The following is an 18807-nucleotide window of genomic DNA, read 5'->3' as shown; positions in this document are numbered from 1 at the left end:
CCAGGGTGAGAAGCAGCAGGATTTGCCACTGTCCATATTGTGTTAAAATAATACACAATTAAGTATTATTCTGTATTTTACTGGCCCAAATGGCTTATTAGGGTAATAATGCATTTTTTTTTTATTTAGTCAGCTGCTGAATAAAGTATTTAATTCTTGTTTGGAAGTTGTGGCCTGATTTGCAACTGCACTTCAGTGCTTTACGATATATTCACGTATGAAATATATATTGTATGTAGCCATGTACCAATAGTTGCATTATTGACTTAATTGTTCAATATATGAACATGACCTCAATATTATTTAGGGAATAGGAATAACCTAATAAAATGCAGTAAAAACAAAAAAAAGTCCCTTAGTTTTTTTTTTGTTTTTTTGTTAATATTAATTTTTCTATATTTTTGAAACAAGGGTATCAAAACATACATTTTTTATCACAAAATAAGAAAGTACTTAGTAACAATTTCCATTTAAATATACATCTTTACTAAATAAATACATTTTTTAATAAACTCATCATGGCATAAAATGGCCTTAAAGTATAGAAAATTCTTTTCATGACAGGGCTATTTGCATGGTATATAATAAAAAAAAAAAACAAGCAATGAGGAACAGAATTGTTGTTTTGGCCGTAAGTGACATATGCAAGCTGTCAACTGCGAGCAGGCCATTTAAGTAATATAATAATAACCTATATTTTGTGTACACATACAATTAATGTTATTTGGTTTTGTATTCTGTTTATTATTGATGTCATAGTTTGCATAGCTGCCAACAGGCACACCTGCATGTCTGAGTGTGTATAACAAACGGGATTATGTGCTGTTGAGGTCTGTCTAAGTTGTATTCTGTTGGGGGTGCACCTGTGTTTTCCATTGTCAAGATAACATTAAGCCAGAAATTTACCTTAATACACCTCATTTCCAGACCAACACGCCCATAAGTGTAGATATATTTCATGATAATCAATGCTAGTTAAACGAGAAAGGCTTGAAAATGTCTGTTCGCAGGGTGTAAGATGGCAATGAGCATTTCACCTTCTTGCACCGAGTGTAAGATCCCAAGATCTTTAACCTGCAAAGTTAAGGATCTTACTGTATGTTTCGTCATCAGCAGTGCTGATTAAGGGTCACATCCGGATGACCCAATTAATGAGGAGGCCAGTATCTAGGATTAAATGCATCACCTCCTCTAATCTCATTTCATGGTTTGGACTTTCTTAATCCCAAAGATTAAGGGCTGAATCATTGTCACTCTCCCTTATAGTGAAAATTTCACTATAAAATGCATAGTACATATATGCAGAATCACATCTTTTTCTTAAAAATGAACAGTGCTAAAAAAAAAAAAAATCCAATTCAAGGAAAATAACATTAGCAACTAATCTACTGTATAAAACGTACACACTGTTTTATTTATCTTAAAAATTGTCATGCAAAAATCAATCAACATTTTCTTTGCTGTCAATTAATGTATATCAGTATAATATTATACATATACTTATTCCAATTCTTGGTCCACCATTAAAATGGGTGTGACAGGATGCAAAGAACTACTATATTTGTGTAACAAATTCTGTGTATAAAGATACATATACTACATGTTTAGTATGCAGAAATATTTTGGCAAACATGAGTGTGCACTAAGTAAAATATGTATTTAGTCATATGAAACAGAACCAAACCACCTGTTCAATAAACATTTTATATTTTTTATAGAAACTGACAAAATTTTTCCCCATGCACGTTAAAAACTTGTAGGGCCTGTTTCATCATAACGTTTTTGATAGTCTTTTTGACTGCAAAATAAAATTACAAAAAATAGAAACTTGGGCTTTAAATAACTTTAGTTAATGTTTGTGCACTTTATAAACATTTATAGAAATGGCTCAGTCAATCAGATTATAAAGATCAAACTCTTTTTCATCTTATAATGTACAATAGATTGTATCTGCATATATTACTCATTTCATATTCATCACATTAAAACAAATACAGACAAATACAAAGTCAGTTATAATGTAATGATATACAGTTAGAATAGCACAGACCAGACATAAAAGGGTCAATACAGTTTCACCAGACGCTCTCCTGATTTACTACTATGTACTGATACTATGTATCATGTAACTGTAAACACTAGGCTTCCCTGAGGAGAGGTTAAGGAAATAGTTATTTACAGTTATTTGCAATATTATTTACAGTTACATACAGTAACAGCTATTTATGGACGACTATAAAGTCCCTACTGTGCATACAGTATGTACTATAACAAATATATATGTGTGTGTGTGTGTGTGTGTGTATATATTATATATATATATATATATATATATATATATATTTATTTCAAACTATATTTAGCCTTAATAACATTTTCCAAACCACCTGTTTAAGTTACCATCATGTTTAGTTGTTATTGCTTAGTGTATTGCATTATATTGTATTGTCAAGTTATTGTGCAATATTCCTTAGGTCTGTAGAAATCATGCAAAAAAGAGCTTGCCTTTAGATTAGGGTTTACAGTAGAGTTAGGAAGATAAAAATAGGCAGATAGAGGATTTGTCCAGCTGGATAAAAGCCATGACCCAGACTGCATCTAAACAGCACATGTTTACTGTCACCACCTTGTGGATTAAGGGACAGTACTCGATTATATATGTACAGTACCAGTCAAAATGTTGCACACACCATCTCATTCATTTTCTACTTGACTTCAGTATTAATTTACAAACTATGAATCAACTTTAAAGTGTTAAACCAAAAAAACTCTGAAGTATTTAGGTGGCTCTTATCTGGGGTGCTGTTAAGTTGCGGTTTCTGAGGCTGGTAACTCTTCCTGTGCAATAGAGAGAACGTATGGTCTTTTTTTCCTGGGATGGTCCCGATGAGGGCCAGTTTCATCATAACGTTTTTGATAGTCTTTGTGACTGCACCTAAGGATACTTTTGAAGTTGTTGACATTTTTCTGCTTCATTGACCTTTATTTCTTTATTTAGTTGAGTAGTTCTTCCCATAGTATAGATTAGAACATTACTCAAATAAGGTTATTCACTGTATACCATCTCTACCTCTTCATAACTTCACAACTGATGCCCTCAAAGAGACAAGAATTCCAGTTATTAACTCTTGAGAAGTTCAGCACAGCTGTAAACTGAAAACCATTCCACCTCAAAGCTTATCTAGAAAATGCCAAGATCTTTTATTATGTTTCTTAAATGTTGCTATTTAATGTGACGCTTTAAGTCTTTTTTTGAAATTGTTTATGATTGCAGTTTATATGCTGCACTAATGATTCTGTATTCTGCGATTTAGTTCTGTTGTATACTGCTTTGTTCAATTACATCAATATATATTATATAGCTCCGACATCTGACTTCAATTGACTTAAATGGAATACAGCAATAATCACACGATAGCTTATAACATCTTTCATTACATATACACACAGGGCATGGTTATGTCATGTTGTGTAGCAGTCCAAGGAGTCAAAGTAAAGGTTTATAGAATGTTTTATAAAGTTCCTTTAGATAATTCTATTGTGAACCCAATTAAGGTAAAAAATATCATAAAAAACATAAAAATAGGCCACAGTGGGTTGAGAGAACCTCCAAAATGCCTCTGAAAGCTACTTCAGTATTTGATGCACTTGAGATGGTTCTTAAAGTAATGATGGGCAAGTTTTGCCTTTTCATTATTCTGGAACCTGTATTTTGTATACTTGGACAGAAGTTTCTTCCTCTGATGGCCGACTGAGAGTCCTCTGCACGTTGCAACCATCAAAGATCCAAGTCCATCTATGAAGAACTCTGTGAAGAAGTAGAAGAGCGACAGAAAAGAGGAATTCAAAGAAATGAAAAGGTCATTCCTGTAGATGTAGCATACACAGTTCTAAGCATGTATCTCAATTATCCCAATTTCGGTTCGTTTGACTCATTCAGCTTAAGTGATCCCAAATTTTAATACTATGTAAGTAATGTTAACTTAAATAATTCAATAAGAAGAGCAGTTAGATTTTACAGTGTACATACGTAACTATAAGTAAAAATACTGATAATAATACTAAACTACTGGTGCTGACAGACAAAACTCCAGATAGCACCAAAATATCTCCAGATGCCAGTATCCAGGAACCTATGCTGGCCTAGAAAGCCCAACACTCTGCCAATTGAAAAGAGCTGCAAACACACACAAAAAAAATGTAAATGACAATACAAGCAATGCAAATAAAGAAATGTGCTGCAAATACAGCCACAGCACAACAGAAGTGAATCACAACACAACAGGATTTCTCCAGTGCTCCTGAAAGATGCTGTACCCCTAAACTACTGTCTTCAGTAACATCTCTGACTTCTCTGTGTGTACGGAGGACTATTAGTGGTAACCGAACTTCTGAAAAGTAAGTTATGTTTAACTGTGATTACCACGGTGTGGTAGGGGTGGGCGATATGGCCCTAAAATAATATCACGATATTTCATGGTATTTTTGCGATAACAATATTCTTGGCGATATGACAATTCAATTAAAACATAAATATTTCAAGAATAGCCTACTGCAACAGAATTCAAATAAAATTTTAATATTGTATACAGTATGATATGGCACACCCCTAACTGAGAAAACAACAATTTTATCAGATTTGTAACAGAAGTCAATGATCCAGAATGTCTTTATACTAATACTACACTCCAAATATCTCTATATATATGCAGAACTGAAGTAAAATAAATGATACTGGACAGATATAATCTGTCTCTAGTAGATATTTAATGGGAAATGAGAACCGTATGAATTTTCCTTTTGCTAAAAACAGCAAAAAAGTAGTAACCTAACGTGATAATTAGGGGTGTGTGATATGGCACGATATTTTAGGATGTAATATCGTTCACGATATTCAAAAAAGTTGCCGATATTATCACATACGATACGGCACACCCCTAATGCATATTAAAAGTGCTGCTTCACCGGAGACATAGTTTAGGGTTACAGTATCTTTAGAAAATTCCATTGTGTTGTGACTCACATCCATTGTGTTGTGGCTGTATTTGCAGTGTGCTTCTGTATTTGCAGTGCCTGTGTTGTCATTTTGATGGATGTGTTTTGTGCTTTTGCAGTTCTTTTTAATTTGCAGCCCATCTCAGCCACCAAAGAGGCAGTGTGAAAGATTTCTCACCTGTGTGAGCCACTCTGCTCAGGAAAGGGTCAAACCCAACCCTCCGCACTGCATCTGTCCTGGCCAGGAAGAAGTTGACCACTCCATCTACCAAATAGCAGCCATCGAAGCTGGGCAGTGGGCCGTGAACCTTCTGGTGAAAACGCCTCATACAGCCGCCCTCGACCTCATCCCCCTCATCATACGTGAGCATGAAGTAGAACTGATTCCCACCAACATCTCCGCCAAGCTGAAAACAAAAGGGGGGGTTTATTTATTCAAGATAAAAACAATAAACCATAAATCATCCTAAAGCTGCAAAGACTATTCCACACAAACACATCATGTTTCTCAGCACAATCATCTACTACTAGTGCATCACAAATATATATATTTTAAGTGTTTTTATTATATTGTTAATGATTATGGCTTACAGAAAAACCAAAAATCAGGATCTCAAACAATTTGAATATTATATAAGACCAGTTGGTAATATTGGCAGGGTGGGCAGTGTGCCAAGTCCTGCTGGAACAGAGAGAAGCATGAAGTGCTGTAAGACCAGCACCAGCATATGATATTCCTCTTCAAACCATTATTGACCATTAGTTAATGTTGCATTTCATTTGGAAATCAAGGGACCAGCGGCTGAAGGAAAAGAGAAAAGACACACAGTCCAAGCTGCTTGAGGTGTAAAGTTTTCACTATCAGTGATGGTTTGGAGAGTCATGTCATCTGCTGCTGTTGATCCACTGTGTTATATTAAGTCCAAAGTTTTCCCAGAAAATCTTCATGCTTCCCTCTGCTGACAACTTTTATAGAGATGCAGATTTCATCCAGCAGGACTTGGCACACAAAGTACCAATTGGTTTTATATAATAATCTAATTTTCTGAGATAATTTGGGGTTTTCTAAATTTTTTTTTGAGGTGTTCTAGTATATCTGAGCCTTTCCTCATTGCTTACCACATCCAGCTCCGGAACAGCCTCCATGATCTCCACAAAGCTCTCAATGCGTGTGTAATTGTGGAAGATGAAGTCATCGTCCACCCATAGAAAGTACTTGCTGGTGATCTGTGAGATGACCAGGTTTCTGCCAGCAAACCACCCCTGCGGAAGAGAGAGTTACAATTACATTAAATCATTATGCAGAGATGGACACAGAGAAAAGTAATTAGTTGTGTGCAATTCAAGATACTAAATCCTATGATGTTTTTTTTTTACTATTACTGTATTTTTCACACTATAAGTAGCACTTAAAATCCTTTAATTTTCCCCAAAATCATCAGTGCTCTTTATAATCTGGTGCGCCTTCTGTGTGAATTTTACCAGTTAGGTTGTAAGGAGCAGTAAGCCACTCCGCTGAAGTACAGCATTTTTAACATTTACAGGAGTTTCAGTTTAGTTCTCCAGCAGTATTAGCATTAGCCACTAACCTTGTGAAGCACTAGCTTTTTGGCCGCTTAGAGGTGAGTATTATCGTAGCAGCCTGTTTCTAACTCCGGCTAACACTGCTGGAGCAGTTTTAGGCATTAGCCGCTAACCTCAGCTCTAGCTCTTTTGCTGTGTATCAGATTGTAGTCTGCGAGTTTACCTTGTTAAAACACACTATGTGGTACGAACCGCTAGCTAGTATCACCCTGGCTTCCCGGAACACTCAGAGTTCCTCAGTTTAGCTAGGCTGGGTGGCATTAGCTGCTAAACGGGAGTGATTTACTCACCCAAATAAACAGCTTTCAAGGGAGAAACCTGTGTACATTTACATTCAAAAATCGTGTGACTCATCTGACTTGTCTGAAATGTTTATTTTTTTATTACAGTTCTGTTTATTTAACTTAGCTTAGCTTTACAGGTCTCGCCTGCTAAATTTTAAAGACATGGCAACACCCCTGTTCCTACTACTAGTTACCAGTTAGTAGTGTTGCATAAAATGCACCTTATAATCCGTAGTGCTATATGCATGAAAATAGACTAGGGTGACCATATTTTTATTTGGGTAAACCAGGACACCTGGCTAAATGATGTCAACACCTAATTTGCATAATACATGTTTTTGAAGCTGTAAAGGATTAAGGTTGTGGGAGTGAAAAAAGTGAGTAAAAAACACCCTAAATATGTTAGAAATGATACAAATGAACAACTTCTGTTGCTTTTTAAATAGACCGTCACTTTTTTACAATAACTTTACTTTTTATGTGAATTAGATAAATGAGTTTTTTGCCATGTTCTTAAATGTTATTATGAGGGCAGCAGTTTTTTTTAGGGTTTTTGTTTGTTTTATTTAATTATTTTAGGGTGACCAAACGTTTGTATTTCCCTGGACATGTCCCGGGAAATACTGAAGTTTGGTCACCCTAAAATAGTCGTTTATTGGTAGTGCGCCTTATAATACGGTGCACCTTATAGTGCGAAAAATATGATACATGATTGTAAATATAATAAGTCTATGTGTATATGTGCTTTACTATGTTCTGATATAGAAGAATCAAACAAATTGGAACTTTGCAGTAGTTAACCGTATCATTAGAGTACATATATAATGCAGTTCTGTCCCAACTTTATCTTGTTTTAGGGTTGTTGGTTTTATTCTGCACAACCATATGTTATTAAATAATGATCATCATTATAACTCCGATGAACAGCAGGTGCGTGTACCTGAGCAGGAGGCATGATGTACTGTTCGATGTTCTTTCCTGACACCGGTTCTGGTTTCAAGCTGTCGTCAGCAATGACTATCTTGATGTCTGGATAAAACTGGCGGATGCTGTCGATAAGAACCTTTAACTCTCCGTACCTAAGGAAAGTCTTAGTTGCTATGGTGACCAGGGAGTTGATATCTGTAGAGAAAAGCACAGTGGTGTTTTTATTGTGGGATATTGGTCAAAATAACTGTAATATTTACATGATCTGGGCTATAAGAAACTTTAAAAAGACCTATGTATATATGTTGGATTACTTATTTATTCAGTAATGATGTGGTGTACATTCACCTTTTACATAATTATCTTAACATTCTATATTGTTTATTTTTACATTTACAGAACACTAGCTGACATCTTCACAATTGTAACAGGTATTGATGCAACAGTTTAAGCTGTTTTTTCGTGATTTTAAAAGCATTTAAAATAAGAGTAATCTTGTTTTAAAGTAGTACCAATGAAACTGTAACATATGTATACAATATTATGGGTCAAGCTGCCTTTTGTGTCAACAGGATAAATGTTTAAATTTTATATGAACACAATACATGATTAATTCTGTGATTAATCATGTATCTTTTGAACTCTGAAAGGTATAGAGGTATAAAGTGGGTATTGTAATAAATATGCATTTTTAGACAATTTATATAAAAATGCATGACGGTAAATAAAAAGTAAAAATTTGGTATGTTTTTGAAAGTTTTGATGTCTAAAGGTACCATATTCTTATAAGGATAGACTCAACCACTAGAGGGCTTTAAGAGACTATTTTAAAAGCATTCACTTAATATGAATTTATTTGGATTAATGTCTTGGATTAATATCTACATCCTGGTAAAACACATCTGAAGACCAGCTGGTCATCCAAAAAAATACCCTATGCTGGTCAAGATCAAGATCTAGTTAATTATTAACATTAAGGTAATGTTTATTCTGGATGACCAGCTGGTCTAAAGATTGATTTTAAGCAGGGCACTTTTTTTCGGGAAAACATGAAATCTAACAGAAAAAAGAAACCGGGAGTATAAAAACACAAATAATTAAATACATTAATTAATCCTTATGGACCATAAAATAATAATATGAAAAACAATCAGGGTAGAAATAAATGAACTTCAGTTAGTTCCTCTCACTGGTGTGTTGACTGCTAAGACTGAATACTTAAAAAAATAATAATAAAAAATAAATAAATAAAAGAGTGAATCAATAAATCAAACAAAAGAAAATGTATGCATAGAAATATACAAATATGCATTAATAAAAAAAAATCAATACTGTAGATTAGGCCTGGACAATATTTCGATATCGGTATTTATCGCGATAAGAAATGTTTCAATAACGGTGATATCATTTTTGTGATTTATCGATATGTATTATTTACAGACAGGCGTTTTTTAGCGGCGTCAGTTCACTGCAGCCCTGAACATAGCCGGGCTACGTCAGTGCGTGATGACGCAATCATACAGGCACGTAGCCAGCTAGGCTAGGCTAGGCTAAACCTGGGTCGCCTCCTCTCCGCACCGCACCTAAAATCTCCCGCGATGAAGCGAAACCGACCCTAACCGAGCGGATCTCCGCTCCGCACCTAAAACCCGCCCGCCTTGAAGCGAAACCGACCCTAACCGAGCGGATCTCCGCTCCGCTCCGCACCTAAAATCCGCCCGCGATGAAACAAAACCGACCCTAACCGAGCGGATCTCCGCTCCGCACCTAAAATCCGCCCACGATGAAACAAAACCGACCCTAACCGAACGGATCTCGGCTGCGCTCCGCTCCGCACCCAAAACCCGCCCGTGATGAAACGAAACAGACCCTAACCGAACGGATCTCGGCTGCACTCCGCTCCTCTCCGCTCCACACCTAAAACCTCCCGCGATGAAACGAAACCGACCCTAACCCGCTCGTTTTCATCGCAGGACATTTTAAATGAAGAATGAGCGGATAGTTGAGGGAGGCAGGTCTAATTCAGTGGTTCGACTTTCAAAGGTTTGATAAACTTCAGACTTCAGCTTGCTCCAAATTGTTCTGGAGAGTGGAGCCGACCAGCAACAGTAATACATCCGTTCCTCCACCTCAAGCAGATTCACTACACACAATATCTTCCTTATTCTGGCTAAAACACTTGTAGTTTATGTTGTATCTAAGTTATTTATAGTTTATATAGGTTTGTTTATTTGACAGGGATATCATGTTCCCTTTATACATATGAAGGCTTTTTCTATTCCCTATTCTGGTTGAAGCACTTTTGTTTTGATCTGTTAAGTATGTTTACAAAAGAATAAGAAGCTCTGCCTCTGTTGTAATGTAAAGTTATTTATATTGGTAATTTGTATATAGGTTATAGGTTTATGTTTGACAGGGATGTCATGTTTTTATTTTGCTACATGCAAATAAAAGTGAGCATTGATTTATTCTGATAATTTTTTATTTATAAAGTATTATACAGTTTTTTGTGAGAGGAGGCTTTAAAGACTTCAATTTAAGATTTCAGACAGTAGTGTACAGATTTCCATTGCAGGGATTCTTAGCAGTTTTTCTGAGGCCTTCAAAGTATTTTATATAGTTTTATATAGTTTATATCGATATCGAAATTATATCGTATCGACCGAAATTAAGGAATATATCGTGATATAATTTTTTGCCATATCGTCCAGCACTACTGTAGATGTTATATTAATTTATTTCTATGCAGAATTGTTAATCTTTTTTTTTTATTCATTAATTTATTTTTGGTTTGTTTTGTCTGGCTTGGTTCTCCATAGCTGACGCATTTAGGGTGGAACAGATAACTCTGGAAAAATGCTGTCTGTCATAAATGCTAAAAAATGTGAGGCATCTTGTTTATCTAGTTATTAAGGCTTTAGAAACACTGAGTTGCTAACATTAGCTTCTTTATCACTGTGGAAATCTCTTGAAACAGCTGGCTGTCTGGCTCTGCAAATAGTGTTGGGAAATTCTCAGGTCATCCAATTTTATTTGAATCGTAAGTCGAGTCAATACTGAACAATATAAAAACTGTACATCCTGGAGGTTAAGGAAGTTTACTGCAGCAATTAAAATGAACAGCAGTGTTAAATATCTTACGTAAACTGTATCTGTTCTAACTTTAATTGAGTTCACACGTAAATGGTGTGACATTTGTACTGAGTCAGGCTTACAGTTCACACAGCAGACCTTTGCTGTTAGCAGAAATATGTGTATACGTGTAGATCTGACAGTTTGGATTGATCTCATGCATTGTTGTGTGAATGTGTTATGTGTGTTTGCATGTTCTGCATAAACATGTACTCCAACGGGGAGTGTTTGTGTTGCTCCAGCTTATAATTTGAATTTAACATTTGTTTTTTGTGTTCTTACCTTCTCCAGGGTCGTGAAGAACAGGGACTACAGGCCTTCTGATTGTAATTGGAAATATTGCATCATATTCCTCAAATGAAAAGAGGACTGTGGAAAAAGATCATTAATAGAGGTTTATTAATACAGATTAATATAGCTAGCTAGATAAATAGATAGATAGATATAGACTTGTCAACCAGAACATCTACCAGTACTTCAGAACAGAGCATTACCAGTACAATTAAAATTATTCTGTGATACAAAATCCTTTTAAAATGACACATCCAGGGGCATTGTGTTGTCCAGTGGGCTAAGCATTGCCCCTATCATCAGGAAATCGCTGGTTCAAATCCTGGTCATGTAGCTTGCCATCAGCTGCCGGAGCCCCGAGAAAGCACAATTGGCCTTGCTCTCTCTGGATGGGTAGATGGCGCTCTTTCCCCTCATCACTCCTAGGGTGATGTCGCTCAGCACAAGGCGTCTGTGAGCTGATGTATCAGAACCGAGTCGCTGTGCTATCTTCCTTGTGTTGTGGCATCACTTGTAATGGGGGACATACAACTAAGTAACAGCTTAATGGGTGGGATAATTGGCCTAGCTAAATTGGGATAAAAATGGGAGAAAGTTTGACATAAAAGTATAAGAAAAAAATAAAATAAAAATGAAGCATCTTGTGCTAAGCACTAACATCCATGATAGTGAACATAAAGGTGAACAGTAAGCTCTGGAATATCTTTGAAATTACTTTAAAGAAGTGTATTATTTTCCTCATAGCAAAGCCTAAGAAACACTGAATGCCCATGTTTAGCTGTTATTTTAAATACGAAGCTAAAAATAGCCACTTTGAGTTGCTTATTTGTAATAAATACCCCTAATAGATATAAATCGATTAAATTGATCTACTTTAACCTACATTAAAAGTACACTTCCACATGCTCTGTGCAATTTCACATTCTCACCAGAGAGTTCTCCAAATCCCCAAACTTACAGACTGTCGCTTTAAATACTAAACCATATTAGAACATATCAGAATCAGGACAGAAAAGCCCTGTCCATTTCTACTATTATAACTATTTATTTTTCACCTCAAAGCCAATTCAACACCAAAACCTTATATATGCTATAAGACCTTTGCTCTATAATTCATGCAGTCTTTCAAGTTTGTCTCCTTTTACAAGAATAATTATCTGATGACGCAAATGTCTCATTCTTTTCTTTTGTTTTTATACTTTTTCTTCCCTTTATGCGTATGGCTTTGGCATCACACAAAGATAAGATTGTTCTTGCTGCTTTTGTTGTAACTTTTCCAGAAAAACTACTTTTTTTTCTACTCGTTGAAGACCCATACATACATACATACACACATATATATGTATGTTTTAAGATATAATGTCAAATTATTTTCAGTTAACAGCTGTATCTTGTCAAGAGTTCATATAGAGTTGGTATACAGTAAGTAGCATTAAGAAATTACTACTCCATATTGTGGCAAGGATTATTCAATTAAGTAAAAAACAAATACTTTAAGAATTGAAGGTCAGTCAATTCAAAATAAATCAAGAACTTTTGAAGTTCCACCAAAAATGTTATGAATAAACTGGCACTCATTAGGACCACCCCAGAAAGGAAATACCAATAGTTATTTTATCATTGCTGTGATTATGTACCAGGTATCCTGTATCTGTATTGCATCTGTTTTCACTTTTAGATATCATTTTTATGATGTAATTTTGTGTATTGTTTTGCCATGGTTCATATTGTTGTGTTGTTGTGTGTTGATTTGATTTTATTTATATTTGACAGTGTTTGGACTTTCATTAAGAATGAACCGAAAGAAATGCTCCAAAATTAGTCGACAACTTGCTGTAGAATTTGGGAATTTGGAGACCTTGCAGAGAATATGTAATTGCACAGAGCAAATTCTGTGTGTTTGGCTCATGTTTTATTCATTTTTTGTATAATTTATGAAATACTGTCTGTCAAAATGTTACAAAAAGAGAGCAGTACCATAAAACCAAAAAAAGAGACCACTTAAAAAAAAAGAGTTTCTTTGATTTTACCACATTGAAAACCTCTGGAATATAATCACGAGGAAGATGGATGATCACAAGCCATCAAACCAAACTGAACTGCTTAATTTTTTGCACCAGGAGTGGCATAAACTTATCCAAAAGCAGTGTGTAAGACTGGTGGAGGAGAACATGCCAAGATGCATGAAAACTGTGATTAAAAACAGGTTTATTCCACCAAATATTGATTTCTGAACTCTTAAAACTTTATGAATAGGAACTTTTTTTTTTTTTTTTGCATTATTTGAGGTCTGAAATCTTTTTAGTTTTTTTTATGTCATTTCTCATTTTCTGCAAATACATGCTCTAAATTACTATTTTTATTTGGAATTTGGAAGAAATGTCCAGTTTACTCAAACATATACCTATAACTAGCAAAATCAGAGAAACTGATTTAAAAACTAAAGTGGTCTCTTACTTTTTATCCGGAGCTGTATATTAGGCACTGTAGGGATGGTTGTGACAGGAAACTGACACCATTAATTAGAATTAGTCATCCCCTCCTACCTCAGGAATCCTCCTGCTTCCAGTTTATTAAAAGAAAAAATCTCACGGACTGCTGCTTTAACTAGGTCTTACCCATGTCGAGTGTGTTGATGTGGTAGACAGTGCTGGTGTACTCCACTCCGCTCAGCAGATGGTTGAGATTTTTCAGGTCTGTGGAGGAGAAAGTCAGTTTGCTCTGGCCTTGACCCTCTACATTCACTTCTGCTAGATTATTGCTCACTGATAGCACTCCTTTCTGCACACTCAGAGACACCTGCAACCACAGTGGGTAAACACAAACACAAATAAATCAGTTCAATTAAATTAAATACACTTTTATTAACTAATAATGCTTCAAAGCAGCTTTAGAGAAATCCAGTAGAGACTAATACTGAAAGCAGCAGTTTGAGCACTTGCTTATGTTAGCTGATTATTTTTTTCTTATTTTGTTTTCAGTTTTGTTTATTGGTTTTTGATTTTTTTTGTGGCATTAAAATAAATCAACTATGTCACTCGCTATTTAGTTCATAGGTATAATAGTTTAATTTACCTTAATCTGGATTTAACACAATAATTGATATTTTGTTAGTGTCGACTGTTTTCTATGTAGTTTTGCAATATTTTTAGTAAAAGGAAAATTATTTTTCCTTAAATATAATAACATTTTCCTTATAAATAAAAACCTGCTTTAGATTTAATGCAATATGAATTATTAATTCTCTAAATTGTCACTCTCCTTAAAAAACTCTTACACATTTCAAAAATACATTCTGCTTTTTTTTTTTAATTATGTTCAGTCTCATCACATTAAACAAGAAGATGAAATACAATCAGTGCATGATAAATTATTGTGTGCCCCACTATACAGTTTGTAAATAATTCCAGTGTTTCCAACCCTGGCTCTGGGAAGGGGCACCCTGCCCTGCACATTTTAGTGCTTTCCCTGCTGTGCCCTTCTGAAACTCTGAAAGGGTTAATTAGCTGTGTTTGTGCAGGAAAACCACTAAAATGTGTTGTGCAGATTAGTAAACACCAGTATTTGAAATACTGTAGAAGTGTCAACTCAAGCTTTATGTCACAAGCTGTAATTAGGGCTGTGTAATAACAAACCCGTGGAGATGGAAAGCTGCACACTTCCTTTTCCTTTTCACGGTAATACAGTGTTCATAAAACTAATATTAATTGGATCTTATTAACTAATTAATAGATTAGCTTAACTTTGGTTAACTTTAGTTTTAAAGTATAACAAAAGAATACAACAACCTACCAACAAACCCAACGGCTCCAGAATGAGGAGCCAATTCAGCGCCAAGTGCAATATCAATAGTTATTTACTGTTTATTTACTATTAAAGTATGTGTACTATACAGTATCAGCAAAAAGTTAATCCAAACGTCATTCAAACTATGAATAAAAACATGTTTTTTTTAGTAAACAAAAATTGTAAAAAAAAAAAAAAAAGAATACATACTAGATTAGATTAGACTAGTAGATTAGTTTTTAGCATTTTGAGGTAGAGTCACCTGGAATTCAGGCTTTCAGTTAACAGCTGTGCTGAACGTAATGTGTTTGGTGAAATCAGTTGTAAAGTTGTGAAGAGGTAGAGCTACAGGTATACAGGGAATAGCCCTATTTGAGTAATGTTCTAATTCATTTTATGGCAAGAACTAAGTAAAGAAAAAATACTCGCATATATAAAGGTCACCATTGGTCAAGGGTTGAGGTTAAGGTTGGTATTAAGTTCTGGTTTAAGGTTCAGGCTAGGATTAGGGCCAGGATGATTGGTTGGATTGGGTTTTGAGTTGAGGATCAGGTGAGGATCAGATTTAGGGTTTAAAGTTAAGGTTAAATTTAGGATTAGGGCCATGATGAGTTTAGACCCATTAGTAAATGCAGTTCTTCAAAAAAAGTTGTATAGATAAGATCATGTTTTGTGTTGCTTCTTTTCAATTGTCTGGAATCTGTCTTTCTGGTTCGTCTCCTTTAAGCAGAACGCTTATCTGATGTGGTAGAGGAGTGAAGGTACATGACGCACAGATGTACATCTCTTTATATTGTAACAGTTTTTTCACAGAGCCTGGCTATTATTTGGTTAGGGTGTGTCGGTGTGTCTTTGGTATCATGAGGGCGCAAAAAATACGCCTTGTACGTGAACACACCTCACTTCCAGACCACCATGCCTATTGGTGTAGATATATTCCTAAACTCTGGCACTGTTATAACAATCACGGGTACAAGGCATGAAGATACACTCTTTGCAGGGTGTAAGATAGCAAAGAGCATTGGTGTTTTTACTCTGAACAATTTTTATCTGGTTGTTTTGACGCATTAAATGTTTCAAAGGTTTATGAAGAATGACCCAATAAAAATCTTTTACAAAGTCCACCTTTATAAAGAAGCTTTTTAAAAAGGGGGACATCTTGCTGCCAGCAGTGCCACTAAACCTGTTAATATCCTATTTGATTTTAGGGCGGGTATAAAACCGTAAAATGTTGAAAGACACTAAAATGAAACAGTATTGAGCAATCCTCAGCAGCTCACAATGCACAGTGAAAATGAATAGATTAGAAATAGCTTTGTTAGGTAATTTAACAAGATTCTTCACTACCTCAGGCCCGTAGCCAGGGGGGATCGAAGGGTTCGTTCGATCCCCCCCCATCCCCCACAACCCCCCCTCAGCTACCCCAATCCCCCCCGCCTGCCCCCAGAGTAGTGACGAGTAAGAAAAATTGTTAATGTTTCTCTTTACACATTTTGTTCAGACTGTTTTACACCAATCCAGTAGGTGGCGGCAATTCCCCCATTTCTGTTCTTAGCTTGTGGAAAGAATAAGAATCAGGGGAAAGTTACTTGAGAAAATGGGTAAAAAAAGAAGACAAGGAGCGAAAACGGAAGAAAACGGCGGTAACATTGTCCCAAAATATTGGTGACTTGTTCAAAAAAAAGGCCCAAAATCGGTAAGCTGCTGAGTGCAGGGCTTCTATTTCTTTACAACTCCCCTGCATTAACAGTGCCGGGCTCGGCTTAGCCCAATAGTATAATTGTACATGTAACACCGGATTATTACTGTTATTATTGCGATAAATCCAAAGTCTGGATTTTAGTTGATTTTTAAGAAATGTAGGTTAAGTGACAATAACATTCAGTCACTCACTTTGCAATTCTACCGATCAAGCTAGGGTGTATTTTACTCTCAACATGCCTGTTGCTCCTAAGGCCATATATAAAATACAGTATAGAGGAGTAAAAAGGGGGTTAACCTCTTAACACGCCCTGGCCCGCCGGCGGGCCAGAAAAATATAATATTTAATATCTGGCTGTGTTTATGAATACTTATAGGTTTAATGTAGACACCCAATATGCCATTTTAAAGCTTTTCAGTTATCTATTTAGCCGTATCTCCTTTCAGAAAATAAACATTTAGGGCGAAATATGCCTGGTTTATGAAAGTTATGAAATATTATTTTCATATTTACGTACGAAGTCCCAGCACAGTTATGGAAGATTTTAATAAGACAGAACACTTCAATTTATATTATTATTGATTCATGTTTAAGTTTTAATGACCATACCGATAGTGAAGTAATTCTTATCTATTTATGTCAATAGTAGAGAGATAGACAATAAAGGACAGCAGCAACAGAGACAGACAATGGAGGGCAGCAACAGAGACAATGGAACAAAGCAACAGACAACTGAGGTGAGCAACAGAGACAGACAATGAAGTCACATCACAGATGTAGGAAGTTTGAGTAACACTTACATTTATATTAACATTTATATCAAATTTATGTTAACAGTGGGGAGATTCACAACAAACTTATAATAAATAAAATATGTCTAAATTAAAAGGTTTGAAGTGTGCTCGTGTATTTAGGGGGCATTGGAGTAGAGAGCCAAATGAAGTCCACTTTTGGGGGAAAAAGATCCCCCCCCCATCACAATGCTGGCTACGGGCCTGTACCTGGTAATCTAGCTTTAAGACTTAAGTCTCATCTGGGGACACTGGCATATAGTTTGCATAGCGCTCAGTTTTCCACAACTAACAGATTCTACAGGTAATGAGCTGCTCTTCAGTATCAGAAACACTCTTCTCCTGAAGTCCCCATCTCTTCCCCTTTTTACCATTTCTCCAGCTTTGATGAGGGATTTTCCCTAGTATGCTGAGTTATTGTTCATTTCTGGGGTGTATACAGCTCTGGAAAAAAGCCTCTGGAATATAATCAAGAGGAAAATGGATGGATAATAAACCATTAAATCAAGCTGAACTGCTTGAATTTTTGCACCAGGAGTGGCATACAGTTTTCAAAAGCAGTGTGTAAGACTGGTGGAGGAGAACATGCTGTGATTAAAAGCCAGGGTTATTTCACCAAATATTGATTTCTTAACTCTTAAAACTTACATATGAACTTGTTTTATTTTCATTATTTGAGTTCTGAAAGCTCTGCATCTTTTGTGTTATTTCAGACATTTCTCATTTTCTGCAAATAAATGCTCTAAATGACAATATTTTTATTTGGAATGTGGGAGAAATGTTGTCCGTAGTTTATAGAATAAAACAACAATGTTCATTTTACTTAACATACCTATAAATAGTAAAATCAGAGAAACTGATTCAGAAATTGGAATTGGCATGTTTTACAGCTTTGTTTGCGGTTCATAGTTTGTCAGTTCCATGTACTGAACTGGTTTTACAAAAAGAGTATATTCTGGTATATCTCAGATCAATGACCTTTGCATCTAAACATTTCAACGCAATTAAATGAAATTAGAATAATTATGTTAAACCTACTGCACACAGGTGTAATTTGGCATAGCCATGGTCAAAGCTAATTCCTTTGGTCGATGATGGTTTGGGGCTTTGTTATGAATTTATTTATAAACGTAACCTGAGTAACTCTCTCATCTTTCCTATTTCCTTTGGCCACCATACTGGCTGCGTAACCCAATGTGTAGTTTTCCCCCCCAAGGTTCCCATCTACTATGTGTATACTTGAAATGTATAGTTTTTGCTTCCTGGCCTCAGTGTTGGTGAGTTACCTTTATTCTGCTGCTAAGAAAGATTCTAT

The 18807-nt window shown here is 35.5% G+C and overlaps 1 protein-coding gene across 1 annotated transcript in view; it reads right to left on the bottom strand.

The window, feature by feature from the left end:
* Positions 1-1690: 1690 nt before the first annotated feature.
* The window catches only part of LOC103022787 (beta-1,4 N-acetylgalactosaminyltransferase 2), a 37779-nt gene continuing 20662 nt past the window's right edge, over positions 1691-18807 (bottom strand). Inside the window, exons 7-12 of the mRNA XM_022673102.2 lie at positions 13832-14012; positions 11205-11291; positions 7804-7985; positions 6115-6258; positions 5174-5402; positions 1691-3808 (exon numbers count right to left, since the gene is read on the bottom strand). Coding sequence (XP_022528823.2) covers positions 3633-3808; positions 5174-5402; positions 6115-6258; positions 7804-7985; positions 11205-11291; positions 13832-14012 — 999 coding nt within the window. The 3' untranslated portion in view covers positions 1691-3632. The remainder of the gene's footprint in view (positions 3809-5173; positions 5403-6114; positions 6259-7803; positions 7986-11204; positions 11292-13831; positions 14013-18807) is intronic.

The sequence above is a fragment of the Astyanax mexicanus genome, chromosome 19 (assembly GCF_023375975.1).
Source record: "Astyanax mexicanus isolate ESR-SI-001 chromosome 19, AstMex3_surface, whole genome shotgun sequence".
In the NCBI taxonomy this organism is placed as follows: domain Eukaryota; kingdom Metazoa; phylum Chordata; class Actinopteri; order Characiformes; family Acestrorhamphidae; genus Astyanax; species Astyanax mexicanus.
This window is presented reverse-complemented; position numbering and strand designations above follow the sequence as displayed.